General features: G+C 33.2%; 1 protein-coding gene across 3 annotated transcripts; it reads right to left on the bottom strand.

The window, feature by feature from the left end:
* Positions 1-1,767: 1,767 nt before the first annotated feature.
* Positions 1,768-26,123, bottom strand: LOC149426381 (calcyphosin-like protein). 3 transcript variants are annotated; one of them, XM_089636672.1, is made up of 7 exons: positions 25,994-26,123; positions 6,128-6,281; positions 5,160-5,256; positions 4,801-4,881; positions 4,524-4,648; positions 4,158-4,242; positions 1,768-2,559 (listed from the first exon to the last, which is right to left on the bottom strand). In XM_089636672.1, exons 2-7 carry the CDS (start codon positions 6,277-6,279, stop codon positions 2,458-2,460), a joined length of 642 nt encoding a protein of 213 aa, XP_089492798.1. In that variant the 5' UTR covers positions 6,280-6,281; positions 25,994-26,123; the 3' UTR covers positions 1,768-2,457. The 3 variants fall into 3 exon arrangements, with proteins under 3 accessions (XP_089492798.1, XP_089492789.1, XP_089492781.1); XM_089636663.1 differs by lacking the exon at positions 25,994-26,123 and adding an exon at positions 25,353-25,511; XM_089636655.1 differs by lacking the exon at positions 25,994-26,123 and adding an exon at positions 7,175-7,369.
* Positions 26,124-26,615: the final 492 nt, after the last annotated feature.

Genomic DNA, 26,615 nt, shown 5'->3' with positions numbered 1-26,615 from the left:
TTTTGAAAATGGATTCAAAGAAGAATTGAAATAGGTGCATCTAATACTATTTTGAGAGAGATAGCATTTGTATATAGGAACATAGGAAGATACTAAAGGGTATCCAAATCAAAAATTTGGTCAAGTTTCCCGAATTCCGCTGCACATATACTACGCATTTATTTATAAATAACATCATTTGATTTCAACTTAATTACTACTGGAAACATCAATTTAGGTCGGGGGAGAAGGAAATACATGCAGAAAATAGGTTATTTGTTTTGGTTATTTAAATCTATCTCTCTCAAAATAGTACCTATTGGATGCACCTAATTCAATCTTCTTAGAATCCGTTTTCTAGCCCAAATATGACGTTTCATCAAAATCGAATCGTCTGAACCACCATTAGTCGCTTAACTAAAAACTTGATCAAATTTGTTGAGAGCGTATCCACACTTTGTCGATTAGCTTTCAAGTGTCATTCAACACAGAGTTGATCAACAAAATCTCAACGTCTGAACCCGCTAAAACGGTTTGTTCTGTTTAGTATGTACCTTCCATTTAAATAGGTATATTATGTATAACATGTTTGTGATATAAGTGCACTTTTGAGGTATCCAAGCGATGCCCGTAGCAGCAAAAAGGATGCTTCAAAGCTGTGAAACCTGAGGGTTGGAAGTAGACCAAGAAAACCTCTGTGTTCAAAACATTTTGAAGAACGTTTCGTCAACAGAACATGCGATACTGTACAAATAAAAATGGGTTGTGAAAAAAATGTTGTCGCTCCCAATGTTAGTAAAATTTCAAGCAACTGAATAATAACCATGGAAACGGTCTGTCCTTGCCGCCATCTTGGCAGCCATTCTTGTATTATTGTTTGGACAGAAGTTTTTATTGGTATGCCAAGTCCTCTCTCAGGTATAATAGTTAGTCATTGGTTTAAACTATCGATCTTATTATTTTGGGGCATTCTTGTGTAATATTTATCGTTTTGCGCTAAACTGGTAAACCAAGTTTAGCCAAGCGATGAAAGAGAGAATCATACCTACATTTTGGCTCTGGTTCCATTCAAGTGGCCGATGAGATATTTATTGCCTATAGAGGTTACCTTCAAGGTCGTCTTCCAGGTGCTTCTTCTTTTCCGTATTTTTTTCATAACTAATTAGCGGTTAACTTTGCAATTAGTTTTAGTAAAGTGGCACGTTGGATACTCTCCCACACTCAACCCCGAGTGGATATCTGGCTGAACGCGTTTTTTTTACTAATCTTATTTGGAGTTAAATTTTTTGTGATTTTAGGGATACCACAAGGAAGGGGTAGGTATTGTAGAATCTCGTCGTAAGTCAGGAATAATGGGATAATTTCTTAGGCGGGCCGCACACGAGAATTTAGTTGCGTGCATTAAAATTCATTACGGTGTATGGAGGTGCACACACGAGCGACGCGACAATAGGGAGACTGGTAAAATAATAATTCATCACATCTTTAAAAAGTCATATTAAGTCATGGAAAGTGATGAAACAAAAACTTTATTAACTGGGTTAAGTAGGTTAGGGTAGGTTAGGTTTAATATTTTTTTCATCGTTTCTAATGACTTTATATCACCTTTTAAAGGTGTGTTGAATTGTCGATGTGTTGATTTATTATGGAACCAAAGAAATCACTCAAATGAACATTAATTACATAAGGGGTGAAAATTATTTATAACGTTTAAGGAAAATAATGCACAAAATTCTAGTTAATCTTTATAATGTTTAATTAAATATATAATTTTTTATTAATACAAATAAATTCGCGATACGCACGATCAATACAGTATGGTTATTTTATTGATTATTCAAAGCTTTTTTCACAACAGGGTATTTTTGCTGTTAACACTTCATAAAGTGTTGGGGTTATATATATTATATTATTATGACAACCTATTTATTTAAACAACACAAAATGACTGAAGAATATAAAATATGCAATAATATTATGCATACACCGTCACAAGACAGTGCAGCTGTTAACTATTGGTCCAACTATAATACTATTCTCTTAGTAAGTGATAAGTGATAAACGCTATCGTGTTCATCGGACAAACTATCTGGATCGTCCGTAAAAAATCATATCATATGTAAATCCCTAAATAAATCAAAGAGTTTAAATAACATATAAAATATAACGACCCGACAGAAAACGTTCCCAAAGTTAATGACAAAACATTTATCTTCTTCTCGGCTTAATAGCGTATGTACGCACACGATCATTTAAAAAAGGGTTGTTTCATTCTGCGGTGAACATATCGGACCAATATCTATTTTGTAATACCCCCAAGGTGAAAGTGGAATGATAAGACAAACTGGAATCAAATATCGAGTGTCAATATTGTTTTGGCATTGCATTTTCCAGGAGTTGCAATGTTTTGACAGTAATAGTTGAAAGATATCTCTAGTATAGGAGAATAGTATATAATGAAAGATGAAGGTGGGATAATTAGAGTTTATAGGCCTGTCGCATCATCAGATCGAAGTATCCATCGGTGTCCACGGAGGCGCTGATTCCACTGTAGTAGTTCATAAACTCTTCCAGAGTCACCTGGAAACAAAGCATTACCTTTTGTATGTTTTCGAATAATGTTAGCAAAGACTTTCATGTAAGATCCATGAACCTCAATCTCCAATGGGACCTGGTGGCTGAGAATCCCGAGGGGCTATTCCAGCCTTAAACTGAACGACTTTTTTGTTAACTGCGATTCCAATTATCTCGGGTGACACCAAAAAAGACGTTCATTTTAAGGTTAATGACAATTCCATATCCTATTTTATTATTGGATAATTTGTATAGCGCCGCTTTTGTGAGATATCACCTCAGGGGCGCAGAACCGGAATAACCCCTTGGGATCCCATATTTTAAAATTACATTAATACAGCTGATAAAAATGGGTTTTTTTCCCTTGATGGGCTTTTGGATGCTAATCCCTCCATACGGCTTTTTGATTGACTTCGCACAATTTAGTAAGTTTTGCTCCTTTGTAAGTACAACAACAATTATTAGAATGTGTGCAAAAAAATACTGCCATTCTGAAGTAAAGAAATTAGATAACACTGCGTAAATTGTGTATTTTAACATAATTCGACTTTCTCCCCCTAACCTCCCCTTTTGCAATTGAACCAAATCGGTTCGAGTTATAAAATTACAAGAATTTAAAAAATTCAAAGATTCCAAATACATAATATAATAATAAAATATCATTATAGATACATTTTTTTTCATGGGCAAAACTAAATTTTCGAATTTTGTTTATTCCAAAAATAGCCGGTTACTTGGAAAAAAATAATATCGACCGATCCAGTGGCAGCAAAGTCACACAAAGTCAAAAAACCACGACAGAAATATCGTCATACATGAAGTTGGGTTCATAAGTTAGATGTTTTCTTTGCGGGAATTTTTTATTCTTGAAATTATGTGAAGTTTGGAAATTTTTACTTTTCTGAAAAACTTCTCATGGGAAAATTGGTCAGAACATAGGTCATGAAAAAAGACATTTATATTCTTGAAATTATGTGAAGTTTGGAAATTTTTAACTTTTCCTGAAAATTGATCGGGAATTTTTCGCGAAAACATTTATCTTTTTGATATTATGTGCAGCTTGGAAATTTTTTCGGAAATTTGGTTGAAAATGGGTGGTGAAATTTTAAGAACAACGTTAAACTTTTTGATTTTGTTTTGTGATATTTGGGAATTTTGTTTTTGATCCCACAAGAAAAAATCCTAAAATTTTGAAGAATTGGAAAATGGGAAAAAAATCTCCTCGAAAAAATGGTCAGAAAATTTTTTATTTTGACATTTTCTTATCGAAAATTCTGTTTGAAAACTTCAACAGTACTTTTTGAAAATAACAGAGGACTCCACTTCCTTTTATAACATGCCTAAACTGTACAGTAATTAAGATAATAATACTAGGTATATACATTTTAGGCGATGCCAGGAATGCCAGATGTTGGAATTAGTTCGTTTTTATTTATCAGTACCCGATGTGTAAAAATTATCAACTAATATTGATAAATTTTAATTCTTATGCGAGTACCGCACAAGAGTCCCAACTTCTCCCAACCATCAGGAGCTTGTGAGACATTTATTTAATTAACTTAGTGTTTTGATTTCATGAGAGTGATGTGAGAATTTGTTTTTACCACGCCATCCTTGGTGTCTTCTTGCTCGAAATTCTCAAGGAATTTATTCAAGATGAGGTCCTCACTTTCTTCTCCGCTCTTATACCTACAAATAATAATTAGACGGAAAAAAATATTTTAACACATAATTTAAAATTTAAATTATTTTACAAAAAAATATTTTTACAAAAATATAAACATAATTGATAACAGAGTAATAATTCACATGCACAATATATATATATTATTTATTTTGTATAATTATGTATATATCTTATTTAAAAATTACCTCCATAAAAATCTAAGCTTGTGTCTAGAGTTATGTATATGTATACATATATATATATATAAATCGTAGTAAAATATTGGTAAGAAAGAAGTGCGCACCTTGGATTAGTCTTGACATTGTAAACAGTTCTGAGGTCATCGAGCGTGATAACTCCATCGCCAGTCTTGTCCAGTTTCTTGAAGGCTTGCGCCACGATTCCCTTCCTCGAGTCGGACATCGGGGGCTGTAACAAATAAACATCTCAACACATGAGATGTGAGCACATGGAACACGGGGAGAAAAAACTTAGCTGCATACTAGTTTTCTTACAAGTTTATTAATTAATTAGTTAATTAACTTATGCCTAGCATCAAAACATCCAACATTTAAACTTACACGAATGTGAACTAGAAATTCGTCGACGTTCACTGATCCACTCTTGTCAGAATCAAGTTGGTCAAACAGATTATCTATTTCCTGTAAAAAAAATGACCACATGAGCTTATGAAAAATAACAAAGTACATATTGTATACCTAGATTCAAAATAATGTACGTAAGAATGTGCGTAATATTTCAACAAAACAATATAATTATTAAATAAGTAGGTACTTTTCATTACGTAATTACCTACGTTTCCTAATGAACATGAAGCTAATTAATTACCTTTGGCTTGCTAAATTGTTACAGTCCATTTCAGTTATTGAAAATATATTATTAGTTTCACCACACTCAGTAAGGATGAAATCATACGTACACTGTCGGTAATATCTAATCCAGTATCTTTTATTCCTTTGAAGAACTCATCCTTGTCAAGCTGTTTACTTCCATCGTCATCCATTCTCCGGAAAACTCTGAAAGAAAAATCATTTTGTTTTATTGCACGTTGTATGGCCCAGGAATAAGTACATAAGGTGCATAGTTATGGGGCTTATTTGGTAACGGGGGGATGATGGGTGTAAAAGAGTAAAATTATAAGATAGGCACACAAAATAGGGATCTCGTAGATTTAATTGAAGATATACATATTTATATCAAACACCCTAGAATATTAACGTCCAACCCAGTAAAACATTGGCACCATTTAATTTCATTAGCTAATCTGTCCGCTAGAGGGTCTATTTAACATGGCATAACATGCATAAAATCCATTAAAATGTATGACAGTAAACCAAGCCACACAACTCATGCCATCACAATGTATGGGAAATTTCAGAAGTTGGAGGTATTGTAACTATTCTACACTATTTGGTTATATTATCTAGTCTCCTTTTGTTTGGCTGTCAATGAAAGCACATGTTTTAAAAAAAATGTTTCTTTGCATGTACATTTACGAGTACCTACGTAAAATATATCGGCTTTTATTCGAAACTTAATGTGCACATGACTTTGTCCCCAGTCTTTCTGATGTTCAAAAGTAACAACCTCCAAGTGTACCGAGCCCCATGATGTCGACCGCCCCTCTGCAGGTACAGCAGACGCAGCCTCTTCAAGGGATCCTCCGTCTGCGTCTGCCACATGCTAGAGCGCGCGAGAAGCGATTCATCAGCTTGAATGTAAGTATGCATAAACTTTTCTTTCTTACCAACAATCACGCATGCAGGGACATTGAAGGGTCTAGAATAGTTTAAAAAAATAAATGTAGCTTCCTTTCTACAAAATAATTAGAGTTCTGACGTGTTGGGAAAGACAGCCGTTGGGAAAGTGATGGGTACCCGAGTATACCTTCCGAACCCCATGATGCCGGCTGCCCCTCTGGACAGGCACAGCAGGCGCAGCCTCTCCAAGGGGTCCTCCGTCTGGGCGAGGGCGCGCGAGGAGCGGTTCATCAGCTCTGCTTCCTGGCGCGAGGTGGCGGAGGCCGGCCTGTTCCACATTCCTGCATACAAACCATTAAATTAAATATCTACTATCTTTTAGGTTAGGTTGGGTTAGGAACACTCCTGCATTGAGCACATACCCAAGTATGTAGTCGTAGGGTCTGTTTAATGTTGATATTATTTCAATTGGCAATGGGTATTGTTGACATATGAAAAATAAAATAACATATCTTCGTCTTCTAATATTATATAAATCCCTATTTACACGGAAAATCTTACACATGTACACGCTTCTATATCTATTATAAAAAAAGGAAAGCATAAAGAATGGAAGACCAATCAATACGTACATAAACTTGTAGGATTCATGAAAAAATATATTTTGTTACTTTCAACGAGCGTTGAATTAATAATTGTCTTCCCAAGTATTTTTCGAACATCTCAATTAGAGCACACTTCAATAATTTACATAGATAGATATGTCAATCTATGTAGGATTCATGAAAAAATATATTTTGTTACTTTCAACGAGCGTTGAATTAATAATTGTCTTCCCAAGTATTTTTCGAACATCTCACACTTCAATAATTTACATAGTTAGATATGTCAATCTGTGGCTTTATTTTTAAAAGAAATAAGACGTTTTCGGCAATTCCAAAAGTTCGGAAGGATTTTTTTTTCGCTAGTTCCGACACAATTTTAGAACATAAAACAATTAATCATGTTTTGCATGCAAGGCGTCAGGAATACAGGATTTAATAATCGGTTTGATCAACAAGTCCGCCATAAGATACTTTTATGGTAAATGTGCTTGTGGTAGTCATTATAAAATATTTTCGGGGTTAGATGAAACTCGCTGGTTTTTTTGGGTACCTACACACTACACACTACACAAAACACACAACACTACACACAAACTGTTACGACAATAACACTTCGCACATGCACTTACTATGGGAATCGATTTTTCGCTTTGGCCGCTGCATATTGTCACTTCATAGGTCAATACACTAAACACTATAAAAAAGCTCTCGAGAAGCTTCCAACAAAAAATGTTAAGCTTTCGTCAAAGATGGACCGCACATGTTTATTGTTTGGAAGTTTTAAATAGTGGTTTATTTAATCGTATCTAGAGACCGAATGAAAGGAGAAAAGACGGTCCGAACCAAAGCGCGACGAACGAGTAAAACTGTCCGTGAAATAATAATGTGGCGTGGCGAGTTCGGGTTGTCGACCCTCCAAACTAATCTAGAACACTGCCTTCGCTTCCATCGACTTTTCATGAGGCGAGACGGAGGGCTGAGAAACTTTCCCCAAATTAACGGCAGTTTAAGCGTGGAAATTCTACGAAAATACCGTCACACATGCGTATACAGTTCTAGCAATTAGGAAATACAGGGCTGTGAAAAATTAAGAAACAAACTATTTTATACAGTATTGTCTTTTCAGATGACTATAAAAATGAAATCTTCAATCTTGAAGAAAAAATATCAGTTTCTAAATAATGTAAATAGAATCGATGTTATTTGGGAACGAATTTAAATATTACTGTAGTAAAAAATCACTACCCACGCTTATACATTTGTTTCAAAGTATGTTTATCTCGGTTCGAAATTGAGGTTATATGGAGAAATTCAGTTTAATTGTCTTGCATAATTTAATCAAAACAATGAAACACAGTGGCCGTCCAAAAAACATAAAAAGCACTGGACGGAGCTATTCCAGAACAATTTGAAGCCGCGGGTGAGGGGCAGATGTTTGAAAAATGCCAAAATCTTATTCATTTTTTTAATGAAAAATCCCATTCCTTGTCTCATCAAACACAAAAAAATCGTAAGCCGTTATAACTGCATTAACAACGCGAAATTAAAATTATAATAGTTCATTATGCCCCGCTTTGCACACAAATCATTTCCAAATTTTGTCATACAAGATGGCTGCCAGGAAATTTTCCCGCACCCAAGATTTAGCTTCAATGCCATTCATACGAAATCGTACCAATGCTCTGTCCAGTGCTTTTCAGATTCACGCGTCCGAAGGACAGTTTTCCTGTTGGAGGTTTTCTCCAGATTTCGGATTTCCTTTTGCAAAATGTAAACACTGATGGTTTCTTTTCCATTTTCACTGTAGGTGGTACAGGTAGCAACTTGCAAATACAGTCTCGGCTACGTGTTAATGAAATCCCGGATGATTGAGTTATTGAGTAGGTAGGTACATTGAAAAACAAAAAATATGATGTCACCGAAATAGCCATTTTACCAAACATACCTACATACTTCTTTATGATAACCTAAAAAAAGTGTAGATGCAAAGTTTGGAAAATCATCTTTTCCTCAGGGTCCAAAGGTGCAATAAAGGTAAACGAATGGCGTTGAGGGGAACGGTGGTAGGTAGGTACGTAATGTTTTACGCAGGGTCTAACTTAAGAGTACTATAACTTTAAAAAATATCTTGTTGATTTTTCAAAAGGTGATCGATTGTATAAAGTGAACAGCGAAAACACTCACTTATACCGGGGGAGGATAGACTTTTAGGTAACTATAGATGTATGTATAAACAAATATTCGTAGACAAATTGCCCTCCCTTTCATATGCCAATAGCCTCTACAATTTTCATTATAATACACCAACCTATGATTTTTATTCCGGTTTTCAAGAACTACCGTTTTTTTTAAATATAAAATTGGACTACAGTTTTTATTACTTAAAGCAAAAATTGTGATACACGACTTTAATGACGCACACATTTCAGTAATTTGATTGCTTTTCAGCAGAAAACATGACCTTGTTTGTTGCGTGGGGCGGAATGTAGGAAATGGGAAAGGTTTACAAAACGCGGTTTCATAAACCATTTTCATTAAAAGTTTCCCAACCGTTCGAAGGTTAGAAGATGATTATCGCCTAAATTAAATTGGTTCGAACAGGGTTATCCCCCCCCTTAGGAAAAGTCGAGGTCAAAAACAATGAATGTGGGTACAAAAATGTTTTCAAAGATTTCTTAAATTTTAATTAATAATCTTTATAGGATTCTTCTTTATCAATCTAGAAATTTGGTTTTTCATTAAATTATGTTATCTTGCACTAAAAAATACCAATTTCGTTCGATGTTTACATAGGAAGGATAGGTAAATATTTAAGTATTTCGTTTATCCGAGCAATTATTTAGTATTAATATTGATTATTTACGAGTTAATAAGATAAGTGAAAGCGCTTTTTTGAAGGGGTGTAAGAAAAGTATTTTTAGTTTCCTTGCTCCACTTCCCACCCTGTTTGGAGGGGAGAGCTGTACGTGGAAATGGAATCGTGACTAAAGGTCAGTTACATATCGGTACTTAAAATATTAAGATTATATTATTTGACTTTGTGGTCAGGAAGCGTTCGCAAGCCGGACCGAATAAAATCAAATACTTTTAAAATATAACAAATTAAGAAATCACAATTACATTTTATTCTCTTTCATTAATCTCAAAGTTTGTCCTTTAAAAGCTCGTAAATGTAAATCGTTGGCTTTAAAAATTTTTAACAGAACGTTTTACTTTCAGTTTCAATAATTCATCCCACAATGTCTTCTACTTCCTATGTTATAATCTCTTGTAGTTTAATTAAGACTGAGTATACTCTTCAGAAATAATGTAATTAGAAAACTGTTGCTGCAGAAAATAATATAATAATGAACTTAATTAAAAATAGTATGGCTTATAAAAAATACATTCATGCATCAATCGCTGATTCTGAATATATAACTTATTTTATATGAAGAATTTATAAATGGTTTTAAAAAATAATAATGAAACACCATCACATTAAAAAGCCCCGTTTAATTGGCTAATGGTTTAATCTAATCTACTTCTACTTCTGATGAAATTTAATTTAGGTGACTTTAAAATAAATGTATATTGTTGTTGAATATAAAAGAAAAAAACTATTATTAATAACGCATATGATGGGAAAATCAATAACCAACCACCGAAATAATTATAATGTATTTTAAATATTGTTTCATTTTTGGAGTTAAACTTTTGAAGTTTACTGTAAACTATTGTATGTAAATACAAAAGTGTGATACTGCCTCCTTCAAACACTGCTTAAGACGATGAAATGCGAAGTAATGTAAAAACTTGCAAAATCACGTGTTTTTAGATTGAAAATTTGATCACTTAGAAACATCATAGATGCTTCAATTAAAATTGACAGTAGAACATATTTTGGCGTTGGAAAGAGTCGAGTAATCTTTTGATAAACCTTTTCATAAGCCTAGAAATTAAATAAACAGTACCAAATCTCTACTTACTATCTCTTTTAGAATGTGATTTTATTGTGTGTTGTTTCAAATTAAGTTATTTAGAAAAATGATCTAAAACATTTTTAATATTTGTGCCTGAATTTCATGAAATTAAATAAAACATGCATTTTTGTGATGTTTTTTTGTTCGAATTAACACAGGCGACACCCAAGGAATTTGTAAATTTATTGCTCGACTCCGAATGGGTCAAGGGCTGGTGCTTCGACTTAAGGCGATGCACTACGTCGTGTAATATTTTAAATCGACCCGCTATCAACAACACCCCTTACGTAGATGGCGATAAGGTTTAAATTCCCGCTTAACACCATCCGCCTGTTTTGATTTATGCAATAAAAAAACATGGCCAAAAAGTGCCTTTTATTTTATTTTGTGGATGTTCAGGCATAAATATTTAATTTTTTTCCGATCATTTTATAAATAACTTAATTTGCCACATTAAACAATAAAATCATAACCGAAAATGGGTTCGTAAGTCAGAGATTTTGAACTTTTAAGCAGTTTTCATAGGCCTTATAGATTATTTTTTTGGGCTTATAAAAAGACATATCTAAAAAATACTCGATTATTTCAAAGGCCAAGATGTATTCTACTCGCAGTATTTAATTAAAGCATCTGAAACATTTCTAGGCGACCAAATTTTCAAACCAAAAACACATAATTTTGCATTACTACGTAGTGCATCGCCTTAAATAATTTATCTCATCGTAATACAAAAGGAGATAGAACAATTTTCTCTCAAAAGTATCTCTTAGTTTGAGCTGTAAATAACACAAAAATATTAAACAAAACTAAACAGAAAAATTAAATCGACTGCGGAAATGGCTGATTTTTATATATTGGTCCAATTGAATAACAATAGTGACGATATGCCGGCATTTTAAAATGTGGCCTTCAATTAAAAGTAACAACAGCTGTTATTTTATTACTAAATTTACCCTGTCGAAAATAAAAGTAAGCTTCTTGTGAACGGTGACGTCCAACAAACATTCCAAAGATTTGTAGTTTTGTCGAGAATCATCATATTAAAACTTTGAAATTATTTTAACAATAGAAAATATAATTAAGGTCATTATTGATTTTTTTAAATTGACTGAAGTTATTACCTAAGCACCTATGTGGGAAGCAAAATTCTGTATTTTTCGAAAAACTTAAAATTGTCTACTTAAAAAATTATTTGAGAACTGCAAAGAATCGGCTGGACGCTAGAAGGCTTATGAAGAAGAATTTGACGTTTCTGAGAATAGAACAAGTTACAAGGACAGCTCAACCTGACGGTGCGTGTGAAGTGTGAAGTCTACCTACCACGAAATGTGAGTAAATGCGTCTTTCAGGGTCACTTTCATTTCGCGTGTGCGTATGTAGGTACTGGGAGACGAAAATAATTCTTCAAATAACATCGCCCATTGCCATAATCAAGAGATGAAGCATACGATAAAATTTTCAACAAACCACGGGCGATTCTTGGTTCGAAAGCCAGTAATGTATTTAATATAATGTTTTCCACTATACAGAATTTGATAGTAATGAAAAATCGATTCCAATCCTTAATAAAGCCACTTAAAGTAGAATTAAATGAATTGACTTAGTATTTAGAATTAAGTGTGGATACAAAATGTTCTCATTATGCTTCCAACAGCAGTTGTTGTGTTACTTTGTCCGCGTAGTATCATCTGCACCTCCCCTAGGTGGAGGACATAATGATGGCCTACAAGGACAGTTGTATAGTCGGAAAGGGTAGCAATTTACAATAAATGGGGCTATTAGAATCGATCGAGGCAATAAAAACCTGAAATTACCCTCTACCAACTTTTCCACATCGATACCTATATTCCTATATATATATTACATTGTATACCTTCAACCGACATTATTCTTATTGAAGCTCACTTCAAAGGAAGAAAACCTACATACCTACGTCTAAAAATGAAATACACGAAATGGTTATTGATTTTACGCCTACAGTCAAAAAATAAGTCTGCATGTGGGTACCTAGCCTAGATTTGGGCTTTTATTAGTTTCAGTTCAGGAGATTTGTTTTTCATTTATGATTTTCCTAATCCGTTCAATATGACCTTTTATTGAAATACATGCACAGCGGGTAAGTTAACAGAATATAATAATAATATGATAGGATAAAACCAGAGAAATCTACCTTTTGAATAACCTCCTGTTGCAAATAACATTTTACAATGATTGAATTGAATTCTTTTAAAGTTTCGTCGAATTTTCCTTCCATTCTTTTTTTCCGAGAAAACACAGATACCAGTACACGAAGAAAACTTACTGATATGAAATAATGCTAATTTATTAAGAATCTCTTACAACTATTCGTAATCCGGTTAAAAACGGGATGGCAGGCCTTTAACGAATGAATTGAAAGGTTTCATATAAAACTTTCAGTAAAACAAAAATGTGTTATTGCAATGTTGGAACACGTGTTCATAAAAAATCTAATATTTTCGCACTTCGTTATTGTATATTAACAGAGCAAATGCAGGTGCATGAACAAGTATTACGAAATATTAGGAATGTACTAAAAGTTCAATATAAAACGGCCCGAAATCACGTTTTTAACCGGATTTTAATAAATCAGCAATAATATTTTTTCTCCGTGTATTAAAAGAAAAATAAAAATGGCTCCGGGCAGATGGGACAATAGGACACTTGTGCGGTAATCACACACGTTATTTAACAACGTATTTTATGAAACGAGATACGTACTAAACCTAGAAAAAATGCAGACGGATTTAGGATAAAAAATTAAAATGATTTATATTGGTAATTATAATATTATGCAATATTAGCCACCAATATTATTTATCTACCCTACTCAGTAGCTTACTACTTAATCAAGGTCATAAATTATTCAACAATGAATCGATAACAGATTTTTTTACCCTATACCCGATCACGCAGATCTCTTTTATTGGCCTCGATTCGTAGAGTATTGTTTATTTTGTCCAAAGCTTATGACTTGTAAATAATTCCTTCAACGACCAAGCCATTTAAGTGGGTATTCCAAAAATTATTTAGCACCTTCGAGCACAGCGGTTAGATACAATAATAAACCTATGTATAATGCACACCGAAGGAGTGGCAGGATCGCGAAGTAAAGAGGATTGGCTCCACTCCTCCAAGCACGAGATGACCCAGACCCACCTCATGTAGTCATAACATAATGCGCGCTGTATACAGCGTTTATGAAAACCCCACCTAGTCAAGTTGAGCTTTATAGTCACGCTAGACAATTTCACGAAACAAAACATTTAGTTCAAGGTAACATCATTTTCGTCCCTTTGATTTCTGAGGTCGAACTTCTGGAACAGAAGAGACAGAATTGAACTCATCTTTTCCGTATTATGCAATTTCAACAAAATTACATAACGATGAGATATTATAATAACATGGGTAACAATTTATAACACACCTATTACTAGTTTTGATTAGAAAACCTTACTATCTCTTATTATATGTATCATATATTTTATCTATGAGTATTGTTGATTTATTCAAATCTTGTTAAAAACAGGATGGCAGGACTTTTCACGGCCAAAAGTATTTTTGTTATTTGTTTTTGGGGTATTATGCCGTGTTGCGCTAACTCCTTCTTTAGCCAACGTTTCGGACAGCATTGCAGTGTCCATCATCAGGGCAGATGTCTTATTTTAAATATCAATCAAAAATAAGACATCTGCCCTGATGATGGACACTGCAATGCTGTCCGAAACGTTGGCTAAAGAAGGAGTTAGCGCAACACGGCATAATACCCCAAAAACAAATAACAAAAAAGGATGGCAGGACGTTTCATTATAATATTTTAGCACATACATAATATATCGGAACCCGTTTTCATGCACCTGCGTTTGTCCTGATAATATACAATGACAAAATGTGAAAAAATTAGAATTTTTATGAACATGTGTCCGACGTCACGATACTGCATTCGTGTTTTACTGAAAGTTTATTAGGAAACCTGTTAATTCATCGTTTAAGACCTGCAATCTCGTTTTTAACCATATTACAAATAATTTAAGGAGATTCTTAATAAATCAGCATATTATCAGAAAATCAGTAAGTTTTCTGAGTGTATAAGGGCTGAAAGCTTGAAAAGCTTGTTTGGAATTTGGGAGATTCAGATTACCCACTTACGATTTGGCATTAAATTGTCTGAAGCGTTAGAAAAGCGAAAAAAATAAGTACAAAGTACAGAAATTATTTTCTTTCAGGAATAGAAGCAATAATGTTGTTGGATTCATCCAATGACGTTACAATAAAAATAAAAATACAAAAAACTAAGAAGGAAACCTGAAATTGAAAATTCGTAGCTCCCCATTACATTGCAGGCATTGTAAAAATTGTCCCTCCTTGGAAAACATTGACCACCTAACTAATTTATCTAGGTGTATAAATTGATCACAATTTTAAATGACATGAACATATAAAAATTAACTATTTAAATAATGAAATAAAAAAAACTAAGCTTTTTTGCAAAACCATCAGGAAAGTCCTCAGTAAAAATTCTTTATCAAGGGCTCTTTTCCAATTACTGTTGGTATTATCGGATGGGGCAGTGCACATGACAATGTCCTAAAATTACTAATTAAAACCCAAAAAGCCAAATGAAAATTATTCTGAAAGTCCCTGTAAAAACTAGCACTGACGAAATCTTCAACAATATTAACATCGTGTCAATTAAACAACTCTCATTTAACGCGTAGGTATTTTACAAACACTATATCTCAGGATCAAAACGTATCCAACCAGCAACTACAACAACATTTGGACAAATAAAATCCTCTACTATGGTACTAAATTCTACAGCAAAATTCCTTTCTCGAAACTCACAAAAATATTATATCATTTATATTTCAAATAAAAAGTTGGATACAAACCATTGGGAGCTACGAAATTCAACATATTTATACTGACACCAAAAACAAACTGAAAGCGAAAACACTCAACTGTATTAAAAAACACGAGTAAAATATTTATAATTTATTCAGAAACACATAACACATAGGCTGGGTTGTTTCAGAGAATTTGAACAATTCATCAAATTTCAACGTTCATTTTCGGGTTCTGTTAAGGTCCTATTCAAGTTCTGTTACTATATCATTATAGGCTAGAAACTTGACAGAACTGAAATACTAACAGAACTAGAAAAAATCTTTCTCAGAACTTGAAAATTAGAATAATTGTTCAAATTTTCCTAAACAACCCGGTCCTTGGGACGGGTTGTTTCACGGAAAAAATCAAATTTAAAAGTTAACTTTCAGGTTCCGTGAAAGTTTTACTCAAGTTCTGTTTTTATTTCAGTTCTGAGAAATAACAGGCCCACAATGAATTTATAACAGAATGTGAATAGAACCTTCACACAATTTGAATTTTAACATTTAAATTTGATGAATTGTTCAAATTCTGCGAAACAACCCGTTCCAAATAGTATATTTTATAATTACTTTATATTATTACTTCATTAAATTTTCATAATATGTAAACGAAATCCTCAGCACGGAGATCCCAGTGAGAATATCATTATCTCTATTTGTTACAAAAAACAAAATAATAAAACAGAAATAATTTTATAAGCTTCCGTGCCCATTTTCATTAATATGTTTAAACGTTCATATTTAAATATTTTTATCAATAGAAACCTTATAGAATTATGTGACTGGGGATGGAAATTAAATTGATTGACCTGGAAATAATATGGAGCAGTATCTAGGTTCATAATATAATTTAATATGTAGTTACGTTGGTGAGTCTATAATACGACATACAAAAAGTACATCAATAATGTTGGATTCAATAAACAGTATCAAGGATAGGGGTGGTACTGAAATTACCTACTATAATAATAACATAAAGCATTTTTTTCACTTCGGTACCCCAACGACGAAAATAATAAAAGTGGTTCATACTGGGAGAAAAAAGTATAAAATCATTTGAGTCATGGTCAATGAAAAATAATAATAAATTAATGTAGAAGACACTTGATGAACATGAAGAAATCAAGGAGTTTCGTTATACAGATAAGTTGCGCATGGTGCTACATTCTTCTTCTTTACCTTATTTGAGGGCAACGGCCGCGGCGTGATACATTTTTTTAAATTTCTTCAGCCGGTTGCTAACATTTTGACATAATTAAATTTATTTAGATAAGTAAACTTGCGACAGTTATGTATTCGAACCCCCACACCGTCCCCACAGTTGTAAAGTGAAAGCCGGCGGAAGTTAGTTAGTTAGGTCATTGAATCTGACAATATTAAATTGTAGGAAACAAACACAGTTGTTGGATCCTTTCAGTCTATGCGTCCCCAACCCCTAAAGCCGTCAGAAAAAATATCACCCTGCTCCTGGTACCACCAGTTAATACAGATGGTGAAGGTATATAAAAGTAGGTACTACATTAACAGTAAATAATATTTGTAACGTATTACTAACAGGATGTTTGGTAACTGATGTTGCATATAGGTTGTTTTACTCGAGGCCGGCGAATTGGAGCAGAATAACGATGTGTTAGGTATCATCAGCGCCAAGGCGTTAATAATACGTAACACATCGCTCTTGAGATTAATTTTCATAAAAACGGCGCTACAAAAAAATACAGATCATTAAAATATTAGAGATTACAGTTTTAACCGAGCTAGGTGCCAACCGGTTTTGACAAGGGGCTCCAAAATTTGACTCGCGCCAGGCGTATATTGACTCAGGGCCGGCCCTAGCACTGATACACACGCTGGAAAATCTTAATTCAATCTAGCGTAAAAAGTGTGATATTACCTGAGCTTCCTCTATCCCAAAAATCTCCTGCAATAAAATATCGACAAAGCTTTGTCCGGTAACCAAAACTTCAGTTATTAAAATTATCGTAAAAATAAATCAAATAGAAATTCCCTTTTAAAATTATGTACCCTTACACCTTTATAAATTATAAAAAAATCTAAATTTTTTACGAATAGTTTCGTTTTTCAATTAATTGCTCCGTGAACAAAATAAAATACACTATTTAATGTTTTCTTTGACATTATATATTGGAATCTTTTGATCGATATTTTGTAAAAAACACAAAAGGTTACACATGCAAGCTTTCCAATCCACTGACCCCAACATTTTACACCTTTTCTACCCGATGCCTTGTTGGTATAATTTTATCGTTAGAAGGGACATGCGGACAGCTGAAATGATGTCCCGTGAAGCAGAACAAATGTGATATCACATAAATACCTTTCGAAGGATTCGGATCCCACTGGGTGTCACAAATTGAATAAAATATATTACATTCGCATATTATTTTATAACATCAGGTTCCTATACCTACCTTAAACAAATAATAAATTTGTACAAGACCTCTGTAGCAGAACTGTGATCCTAGAAGGATACACTGTGTTAATAATGTTTCCAAACCAGACGAGAAAAAATATTGTAAACTAGACAAAGCATACTCATATGTAAAGCATTTAAGCATTAAAATTAATCGTCAACATAAAAAAGTTTTTTTTTCAACTTTGAGGATTTAATAAAAAAATCACAAGTTGCGCCACAATACGAAGTATGTCAAAAAAATACAAATAAATAGTAGTTTATCTGCGTGTAAGGATATAATGGTCAACCTTATGATTGCAGAGATAGCCTCATTTTTAATGTCAGTTCCATACAATTTTTTCTTTAAAAAATGATGACTCCTTCATTTGTACACGCAATTGCTTCATACAAAATTTTATAGCATATTAATGATCAGCAGAATCCATTTCTAGCCAAAAAAATACCCTTGAAAATTCAAGTCTCTATGTCTATGAAAGGCGATTTTCAGCCCACTGTGCGCAGTGTTTTGGCTTGCAGTGTAAATAATTAAAATATTGTAAACTAGACAAAGCATACTCATAATGTAAAGAATTTTAACATTAAAATGAATCATCAACATAAAAAAGTTTTTTTTTAACTTGAGGATTTAAAAAAAAAATCGCAAGTTGCGCCACAATACGAAGTATGTCAAAAAATACAAATAAATAGTAGTATATCTGTGTGTAAGGATAGAATGGCCAACCTTATGATTCCAGAGAAAGCCTCATTTCAGTGCCATACAATTTTTTTTTTTAGTTTACATTGTTTCTTTATAGCCTGATTGTAAATTAAAATTCATTTGTTTCATAATTAGTATGTTTATTCTGTATGCGTAATCCAATACGTTTTGAATGGATTCGTTTAGGAATACTAATATATAATGTTAGCGCTACAACATTCACACATTGGCACTCGTGTACGGTGAATTTATCGATTTATTGATCAAAGCATTATTATTACATATCTCCCTTTCAAACCATCTTTGTACGCTTTCTACGGGGCCTTACAAAGTTTTGTGCACAAAGAAACATGCACGACACGTTTGCGCTTGCGCCGTAGTCTTATACTAGAATTTTCATATTTCGATGGCTAGGGGAACAGGCATGATTGTATTTTTTTTTTTTTTTTTAATTTTTATTGAAACATATAAACAAGGTTACAATTTTTTAACAATATAAACACCAATATTTCAATCACTCTCCTAATAAAGCAGCTGCTTGTGTTTAGGGGAGGACAGCAAAAATATTTTTACATTTGTTTAAATTAAACAAAAAATATTAAGAAGAAACAAAATACTCAATATCGCAACTTTAAATACGAGAACCCTTAGAACGGAAGAAAGCCTACACGAGCTAGAAATAGCTCTCGAAGAAATAAAATGGGATATCCTGGGCATTAGTGAGATGCGAAGACTAGGAGAAAAGATTGAGGAACGCATTGACTATATACTATTCCACAAAGGCGAAACAGCCGGCCAAAAAGGTGTAGGATTCATAATCAAACGGTCAATGAAACAATACATACAAGACCTAATTGGAATCTCTGATCGAATAGCCATTCTTAACATTGACATACCGGGATACCAAAAAGTATGGTCAATTATACAAATTTATGCTCCAACAGAACAAGCAACGAAAACAGAATTCAAACTTTTCTATAAAGAACTAACACAGACAATAACAAGGTATCAAAACAACCATATTATTCTAATGGGCGACTTTAATGCTCAAGTCGGGGAGAAGCAATGCAAGGAAGAATATGTCTTGGGAAAGTTCGGTCAAGGTAGAAGAAGTCCACAAGGTGAGTTTCTGGTTGAATTCTTATTACAACACAACCTAACGCTCTTGAACAGTTTATATATGAAAAACCAAAAGAATAAGTGGACATGGATCTCCCCCGACGGCAACACCAAAAACGAAATTGACTACATAACATCAAACTATCCAAAAGCCTTCACGGATACGTCGGTTCTAACTAAATTCAACTTCAATACAGATCATCGAATGGTCAGAAGCAACATAAGAATAGAATTACCAAAGAAATCTAGAAAACATTTCGCTTCACTCACTACAAAACACCACAGCGATGAAAACTTAAAGGTAATAACACAATCTCTAATTAGATCAGCCGCAGAATTAACTACGAGTAACATTGATACTCATACGAAATATGGAAAGCTAGAAAATCTACTAATTAAAGTAAAAGCTGAGACTAGCAATAGAAACAAGTACAAGTTAAGTGATACGACGCTGCAACTTATAAAAGAAAGAAAAAATATACTTACAAAACATCCTAAAAAAGAGAACATAAAAACTATAATGAAACTAAGTAAGGAAATCAGAGAGAACATCAGGAAAGATAGGAAGACCAAGAGGCTGCAAACATTAGAAAAGAATATAGTGAAAACAGGAGGAGTGAAAAAAGCGCTTAAAGAATTGAAGAAATCAAATAAGGAATGGATACCAAAACTAAACAAAAAGGGGACTACTTCTTCAAATAGAAATAAAATCAACGAAATAGCCACAAAATTTTACCAGGACCTCTATTCAAGCCAAGACGACAAACAAAAATACGATCAGAAGACAAACGTCATTAAAGAGCAGAAAAACGTTATAACCGAACCAAAAATACTTTCCAGAGAAGTGGAAAAAGCTATATTCAGTCAGAAGATGGAAAAAGCTCCAGGCCCAGACAAAGTGACAAACGAACTTCTTAAAGGCACCCTAAAAGAACTACTACCAATACTCACTTCAATATTCAACGAAATACTAACAACTGGTCTAATCCCTCCACAGTGGAAAACATCAAACATTATTCTTATATTTAAAAAAGGACAAAAGGAAGATATAGGGAACTACAGACCTATAAGTTTGATGTCAAATATCTACAAAGTATTTTCCAAGGTTATCCTGGAAAGAATAAGTAAAAAGTTAGACGAAAACCAACCACGGGAGCAAGCCGGCTTCAGACAAAAATACTCTACCCTGGACCACATACACACAGTGAAATAAATAGTAGAAAAATATAACGAGTATAACAAGAAAATAAACATGGCATTCATCGATTACTCCAAAGCTTTCGACAGCATAAAACACACAGCTTTATGGGATAGTCTTAAACAGCAGGGGATACCTTTAATATACATCAATATTATAAAAAACATATACCTGAATTGCGAAGCGAGGATCCAACTAGAAACCTTGGGGAAAAAGTTCAAGATCAAGAGAGGAGTAAGACAGGGAGACCCTCTATCACCAAAATTGTTTTCGGCTGCTCTAGAAAGTATCTTCCGCAAACTAGATTGGGAAAAATATGGTATCAACGTGCAAGGTGCAAAACTGAACCACCTAAGATTTGCAGACGATATAGTCCTATTCGAGGAAAACCCAACGCACCTAAATAAAATGATAGAATCACTAAACGAGGAAAGTGTGAAAGTCGGCTTATGCATGAACAAAGACAAAACAAAATTGCTTACAAACTCTGATCCAGTAACTATAAAAATTGACAACCAACCACTCGAATATGTGTCAGAGTACATCTATCTTGGACAAATAATATCACACAAAGATCAAACCACTAAAGAAATCGAGCGAAGAGTAGCAAATGGATGGAAAAAAATACTGGTCTTTGAAAGAAGTCTTGAAATCCAAGGAACTAAGTATGCAAATAAAAAGGAAAGTCTTCAACACGTGTATAATTCCAGTCATCACCTATGGATGCGAAACTTGGGCACTCACCAAACGCCACAGAGAAAAGTTGGAACGCTGCCAGAGAGCCATGGAGAGAAGTTTGACAGGAATAAGAAAACAGGACAGAGTGAGATGTAGCAAAATAAGGGAGATAACTAATGTTGCCGATATGGTTACCCGAATAGACCAACAAAAATTGAGATGGACAGGTCATATGATCCGAGACCCACAAGAGAAATGGTGTAAAAATGTCACTGACTGGTATCCCAGAGATGGCAAGAGAAGTAGAGGACGTCAACACATGAGATGGGAAGACGACCTAAAACTCACGGCTGGACATCAATGGAGAAGAGTAGCGCGTGACAGGTCCCAATGGAAACTGTTAGAGGAGGCCTATGCCAAGAGGCAAACTGAGCTTCGGGATATATTATAACAAACAAAATATTTCTAATATTAATGTACCTAACAGAAGTTCAGAATAAAAGGCTTATTATTAATATTATAAATTAAACAAAAAATATTAGAAATAAAATAACAATAAAAGTAATAAAAATATAGGTTAGTTAATAAATGATTCAAAGAATTGAAAAGGCAAAAACATATTTCTTAACAATAAGTAAAGTTATGAGGTGGTACAAGAGTATTTTAATTTTTTTTTTTTAATATTTTTCGTAGTTTTCTTCCGATCGTATATCAAGGGGTAATTTATTAAATAATTTTACACCCTTGAATATATAGTGATGTGCTGTTGTGGTTCGTGCTAGTGGCACGGTTAGTCCTCCAACAGATATTATTATTTTGCTAATATTCAATTGTGGTATATTATTTTTACTAAAGAAATCTTTATGTATTTGTAAAAGTGCAATTTTGTCATAAATTTTTGTAAGTGGGGGGAACAATAATTTTTAATAATTAATTAATTTTTAATTAATTTAATAATTTTTCTTAAAAAAATTATAACTCCTTCATTTGTACACGCAATTGCTTCGTACGAAATTTTATAGCAAAGTAATGATCAGCAGAATCCATTTCTAGCCAAAAAAATACCCTTGAAAATTCAAGTCTCTATGTCTATGAAAGGCGATTTTCAAGCCACTGTGCGACGTACCCATTCCAGCTAGCTCTTTTTTTCGTCAAAAATAATGCAAAACGCCGTATTGTTTATTTCATTACTTTAATCAGGCAATAATATTGTCAAATAAAAAAACGAAGAAACTCGAGCACAATCTCAGGTAATACTTCCTCCCAGAGAAATATAATGTCTTGATTAAGTTTTATAACTGCTAGATCACTGGCTTCCAGGCAGTGGGAATCTTTTGTCGCTTGTATATAAAACTTGTCATTAACTATATACTAATCTATAAGGTGTGACAGGAGGATATGACCGTTCAGTATTCAAGTATTGATTTAAGATATTATGTTGGCACCAAAATAACCAACGACACAATATTGTAATGACTGTCTGTCCATTGTTAAAATGATGTCAGAGTATTTGGTAGGTATGGAATATGATTGTGCGTCGTGGTTGATTGGAGCTTTTTGATTACATATTGCATTCATATTGTTGGGAACCGTAATTATAATATAAAATATATGTAAATACGTATCAATGCGGTATAAATATAATATTGCCCAGTGCCTAGTTACCAGGGTCGGCCCTGAGCCAAACGGGGCAAAATTTCGCGCTCCTTGTCAAAACGAGTAGACGCCAAAGTAGGTGATCACTGTAATCAATAATATTCGGATGATTTATATTTTGGTGTAGCGCCTTTTTTTATGTTAATAATCCCAAGGGCCATGTGTTCAAACTGTTAGATGTTAGGTATTATCAGAACCTTGGCAATTCGGAGCCCGAAGCGGACTGCTCTAATTCCGCCCGCACAGAGCTGGCCCTGCTAGTTACTACCCAGTTTCAACTGAGTACGAACATTATGTTTCCTTAAAAATATGATAATACAAATATTTTTTTTTGTTTTGCTTATAGATACATGGATGTTTCAAATCTCCATACCTCAAATATGAATTAAAGTCGTGCTAACATAGACTAATATTAGACGTGCTAACCAAGATAATATTCCAGACTAAAAGGCTGAGCCAATTTCATGACCCCAGATCTAACCGTTAGACAGTTAGTAAGTATTCGCTATCGAACAATACGGAACAAACTATAAGTGACATATTTATTTTTTGACAATTTAACCGATTTTTATACATTACAAACTGAAAATTTACGCAAATTTCATAACCCCAGAGTTTACAGTTCGGTTTTTTTTTCTCTGCATCCTCCCCAGTCAAAGCCAACCAATACGCTATGGAGGCATTATTTATTATATAGTACTTGTTTAGGAATTAGATAATATTTATTTCTATGGGAACTGGTAAATCCATTATCGCTCCATTGTAAAATATGTGTTATAATCGAGCTCCATAAAATAAACGTTTATAATACATAATTTGAACACTACCCAATAATAATCGAATGCAAATCAGCCAATACAGTATGTTTGGTATTTTGAAAGTACCATGTGAGGAAAGCCATTTTATTCTAACTAAAATTAAACCAATCTACAATATTTTTTCATAAATACAAAAAATATTTAGATAACGCAGAAAAATAATAATTGCTGTCACAGTCGTAAGTTAATAGAGACGGCAAAATTTTATTATTTTTAATTGTGTAAGAACGGGTTTTTTTCACAGAATTCGAACACTTTATCAAATTTCAAAGTTGATTTTCAAGTTCTGTGATGGTTCTATTCAAGTTCTGTTATTATTTCAGTTTTTCAAAACAATAATGACATATTAACAAAACCTGAATAGAACCTACACAGATCTTGAAAATCAACTTTGAAATTTATCAAATTCTATGAAATAAACGGTCCTTGATATTGACATTGTTTGAATAATCTTGTCGAATGCCGCAAAGGTATCATCCCACTTTAACTAAATCAAAAAAAATTGATGGATTTCGAAAATAGACCCACTATAAATACATTGATGATATTGTGTATAAATTTCATAAATATCAAAGCGTCCTAAGTTTTATTTTTTCGAGTTTATTTGAGTTTCTCCCCGGACGTGCAAGCGAGCGAGCAGATACACGTTAACCTAACTTAATTACTAAAAGAAACACCCATTTATTGTCAGAAAGATGACAAAAGACGCATTAAATTTCCATTTTCTCTCAATCAAAGTTAAGTTCGAAGGTTAGGATATATGCATAAATGAATAAAATAACCCCAAACTAGCAACCTAAAAACTTATTTTAAATATTTGTCTTTTATCTCCATCAGATATTTAAGTTGAAATCAAGTGTTGTTTTGTTAAAGAGCCTTTGCATGTGAATTTCATGGAATTCAACAATTTTTTTATGCTTTACGCTACTTTCGATAAGTATTATTGAAAAATGCAACATGGCGTAATGTGTTATGATGCGGTATTTTCTTGTCAATAAAAAATATTTCTTTAAACATCATCTGTGTGGAAATAGACTTTAAAAAATAGTAAAACAAATTATATGGCAAACTTATCTAATTCCACTGCATGTAATACTCTTTAAAATAAAACAACAAATGATTCATCTTAAATATTATTTCATGTGGTACGTAGAAACCAAGTTCTGTTTGTATTTTTTGTGTGCGTGCAGCGTAATTTCACAAGATTAACAATAATTATATAATAATTAAATGGTAAAATAACTAAATGAACACATCGAACTAAAAATCAAATTTGTATTGATAATACAATATTGCAGTTGATATCTTGAAAAAGAGTCATATTATTTTACGAACCTGATACAACTGAATTCGTCATTTTCAAGAACACTTCACTAATATGTACAATATTATTATATTTTTATGCAGAAGTACTGCCAGATTTGATAAAAATTAGTATTTTATTTCACGAAGCACAAATAACTAATTGAAAACAACAAATAACTCTAACCGCTTTGAAACAAATTAAAACAAAAGTCTGTGTCAAAATTCGAATTAGATTGTTTTCAAATCAGTTTGTTGTAGCTATATAGCTAATTAAAATAACTATGTAAGTGCTTACTTAATTGAAGAAATTTATTATACCTACCTGGGTTCTGTTATACAATATTAAATTATTAGGTACATGTTGATTTAGCATTTCATATCTATATTTAATACAAATAGACCGTTTCATGGTTACGAAAACAATACTTTTTTCTTTAATTTCTTCAATAAATGTTATATGTATAAATCATTTGAAACATACATATATTTTTTCTAAATTAATAAAATCCTTGAAAGGTGAAGGAAAAGAAAGAATTTAAATAAAGAAAACACTATTTGGTAGAGTCAAAACGACGGCAAAAAAAATATTTAACGACAGTAAAATGAAATAGGTACTTACCTAAAAATATATTTTTTAAAGTTCTTATAATAAAAATTTTCAAAGCTCATACCTGATTTTTGAATTTGGATTACAACCGAAAAATAAGTTCCTCAAAAACAGTGTTGCCCGTGCACAATTCCGCGGTACTGGGTGGAGAATGAATAAATAATATCCTTTCGTAGATAGGTACCCTTCCCGCGAAAAGACAATGCGGATAATATATTATGTGGTTCGTGCACATCGGTTAGGTGGGGATGGCGTTGGGAATTGGGTCGATATACTATAGACATTAGACACATTATCAGTGGCGTAGCGAGCGTCTGTGCAGTATGGGCAGTCGTCTGAGGCAGGGGTCGAGCTTCCCCGGGGCCGCACAACAGAATTCAAGATTGCGAAAAACAAATTCAAATTAAAACAGACCGAGTTCAAATCATGACCCAATTTCCTGACTAAGTAGACGCAATGGTGGATGAACGTCGAAATATATATTTTTTCTGCATTTATTGGAACATTATTTTTACATTTTATACTAAAAAAAAACAATATTGGTAGGTACAATAATTAATGTATGAGATATGTGAACCCGTTGAAGAATTGAAACTAAAGTGTATTTTAAAACCTCTAGGTACCCGTTCAAACGGCTGGTTTGGGGAGACTCTTGGGGAGTATAAATTCCATACGTTCGTCACTCC

This window comes from Hesperophylax consimilis, chromosome 1 (genome assembly GCF_061612785.1).
Source record: "Hesperophylax consimilis isolate HC1 chromosome 1, BYU_Hcon_1.0, whole genome shotgun sequence".
In the NCBI taxonomy this organism is placed as follows: Eukaryota; Metazoa; Arthropoda; class Insecta; order Trichoptera; family Limnephilidae; genus Hesperophylax; species Hesperophylax consimilis.
This window is presented reverse-complemented; position numbering and strand designations above follow the sequence as displayed.

What these genes read in the sequence shown, in the direction of transcription:
- LOC149426381 (XM_089636655.1), bottom strand. Translation starts at nt 7,208, where the DNA reads ATGCAGCGGCCAAAGCGAAAAATCGATTCCCATA. An exon ending in GCGAAAAATCGATTCCCATA is followed by an intron (nt 6,282 to 7,174) that starts GTAAGTGCATGT and finishes GTTTGTATGCAG; the next exon opens with GAATGTGGAACAGGCCGGCC. An exon ending in GGCATCATGGGGTTCGGAAG is followed by an intron (nt 5,257 to 6,127) that starts GTATACTCGGGT and finishes TTTTTCTTTCAG; the next exon opens with AGTTTTCCGGAGAATGGATG.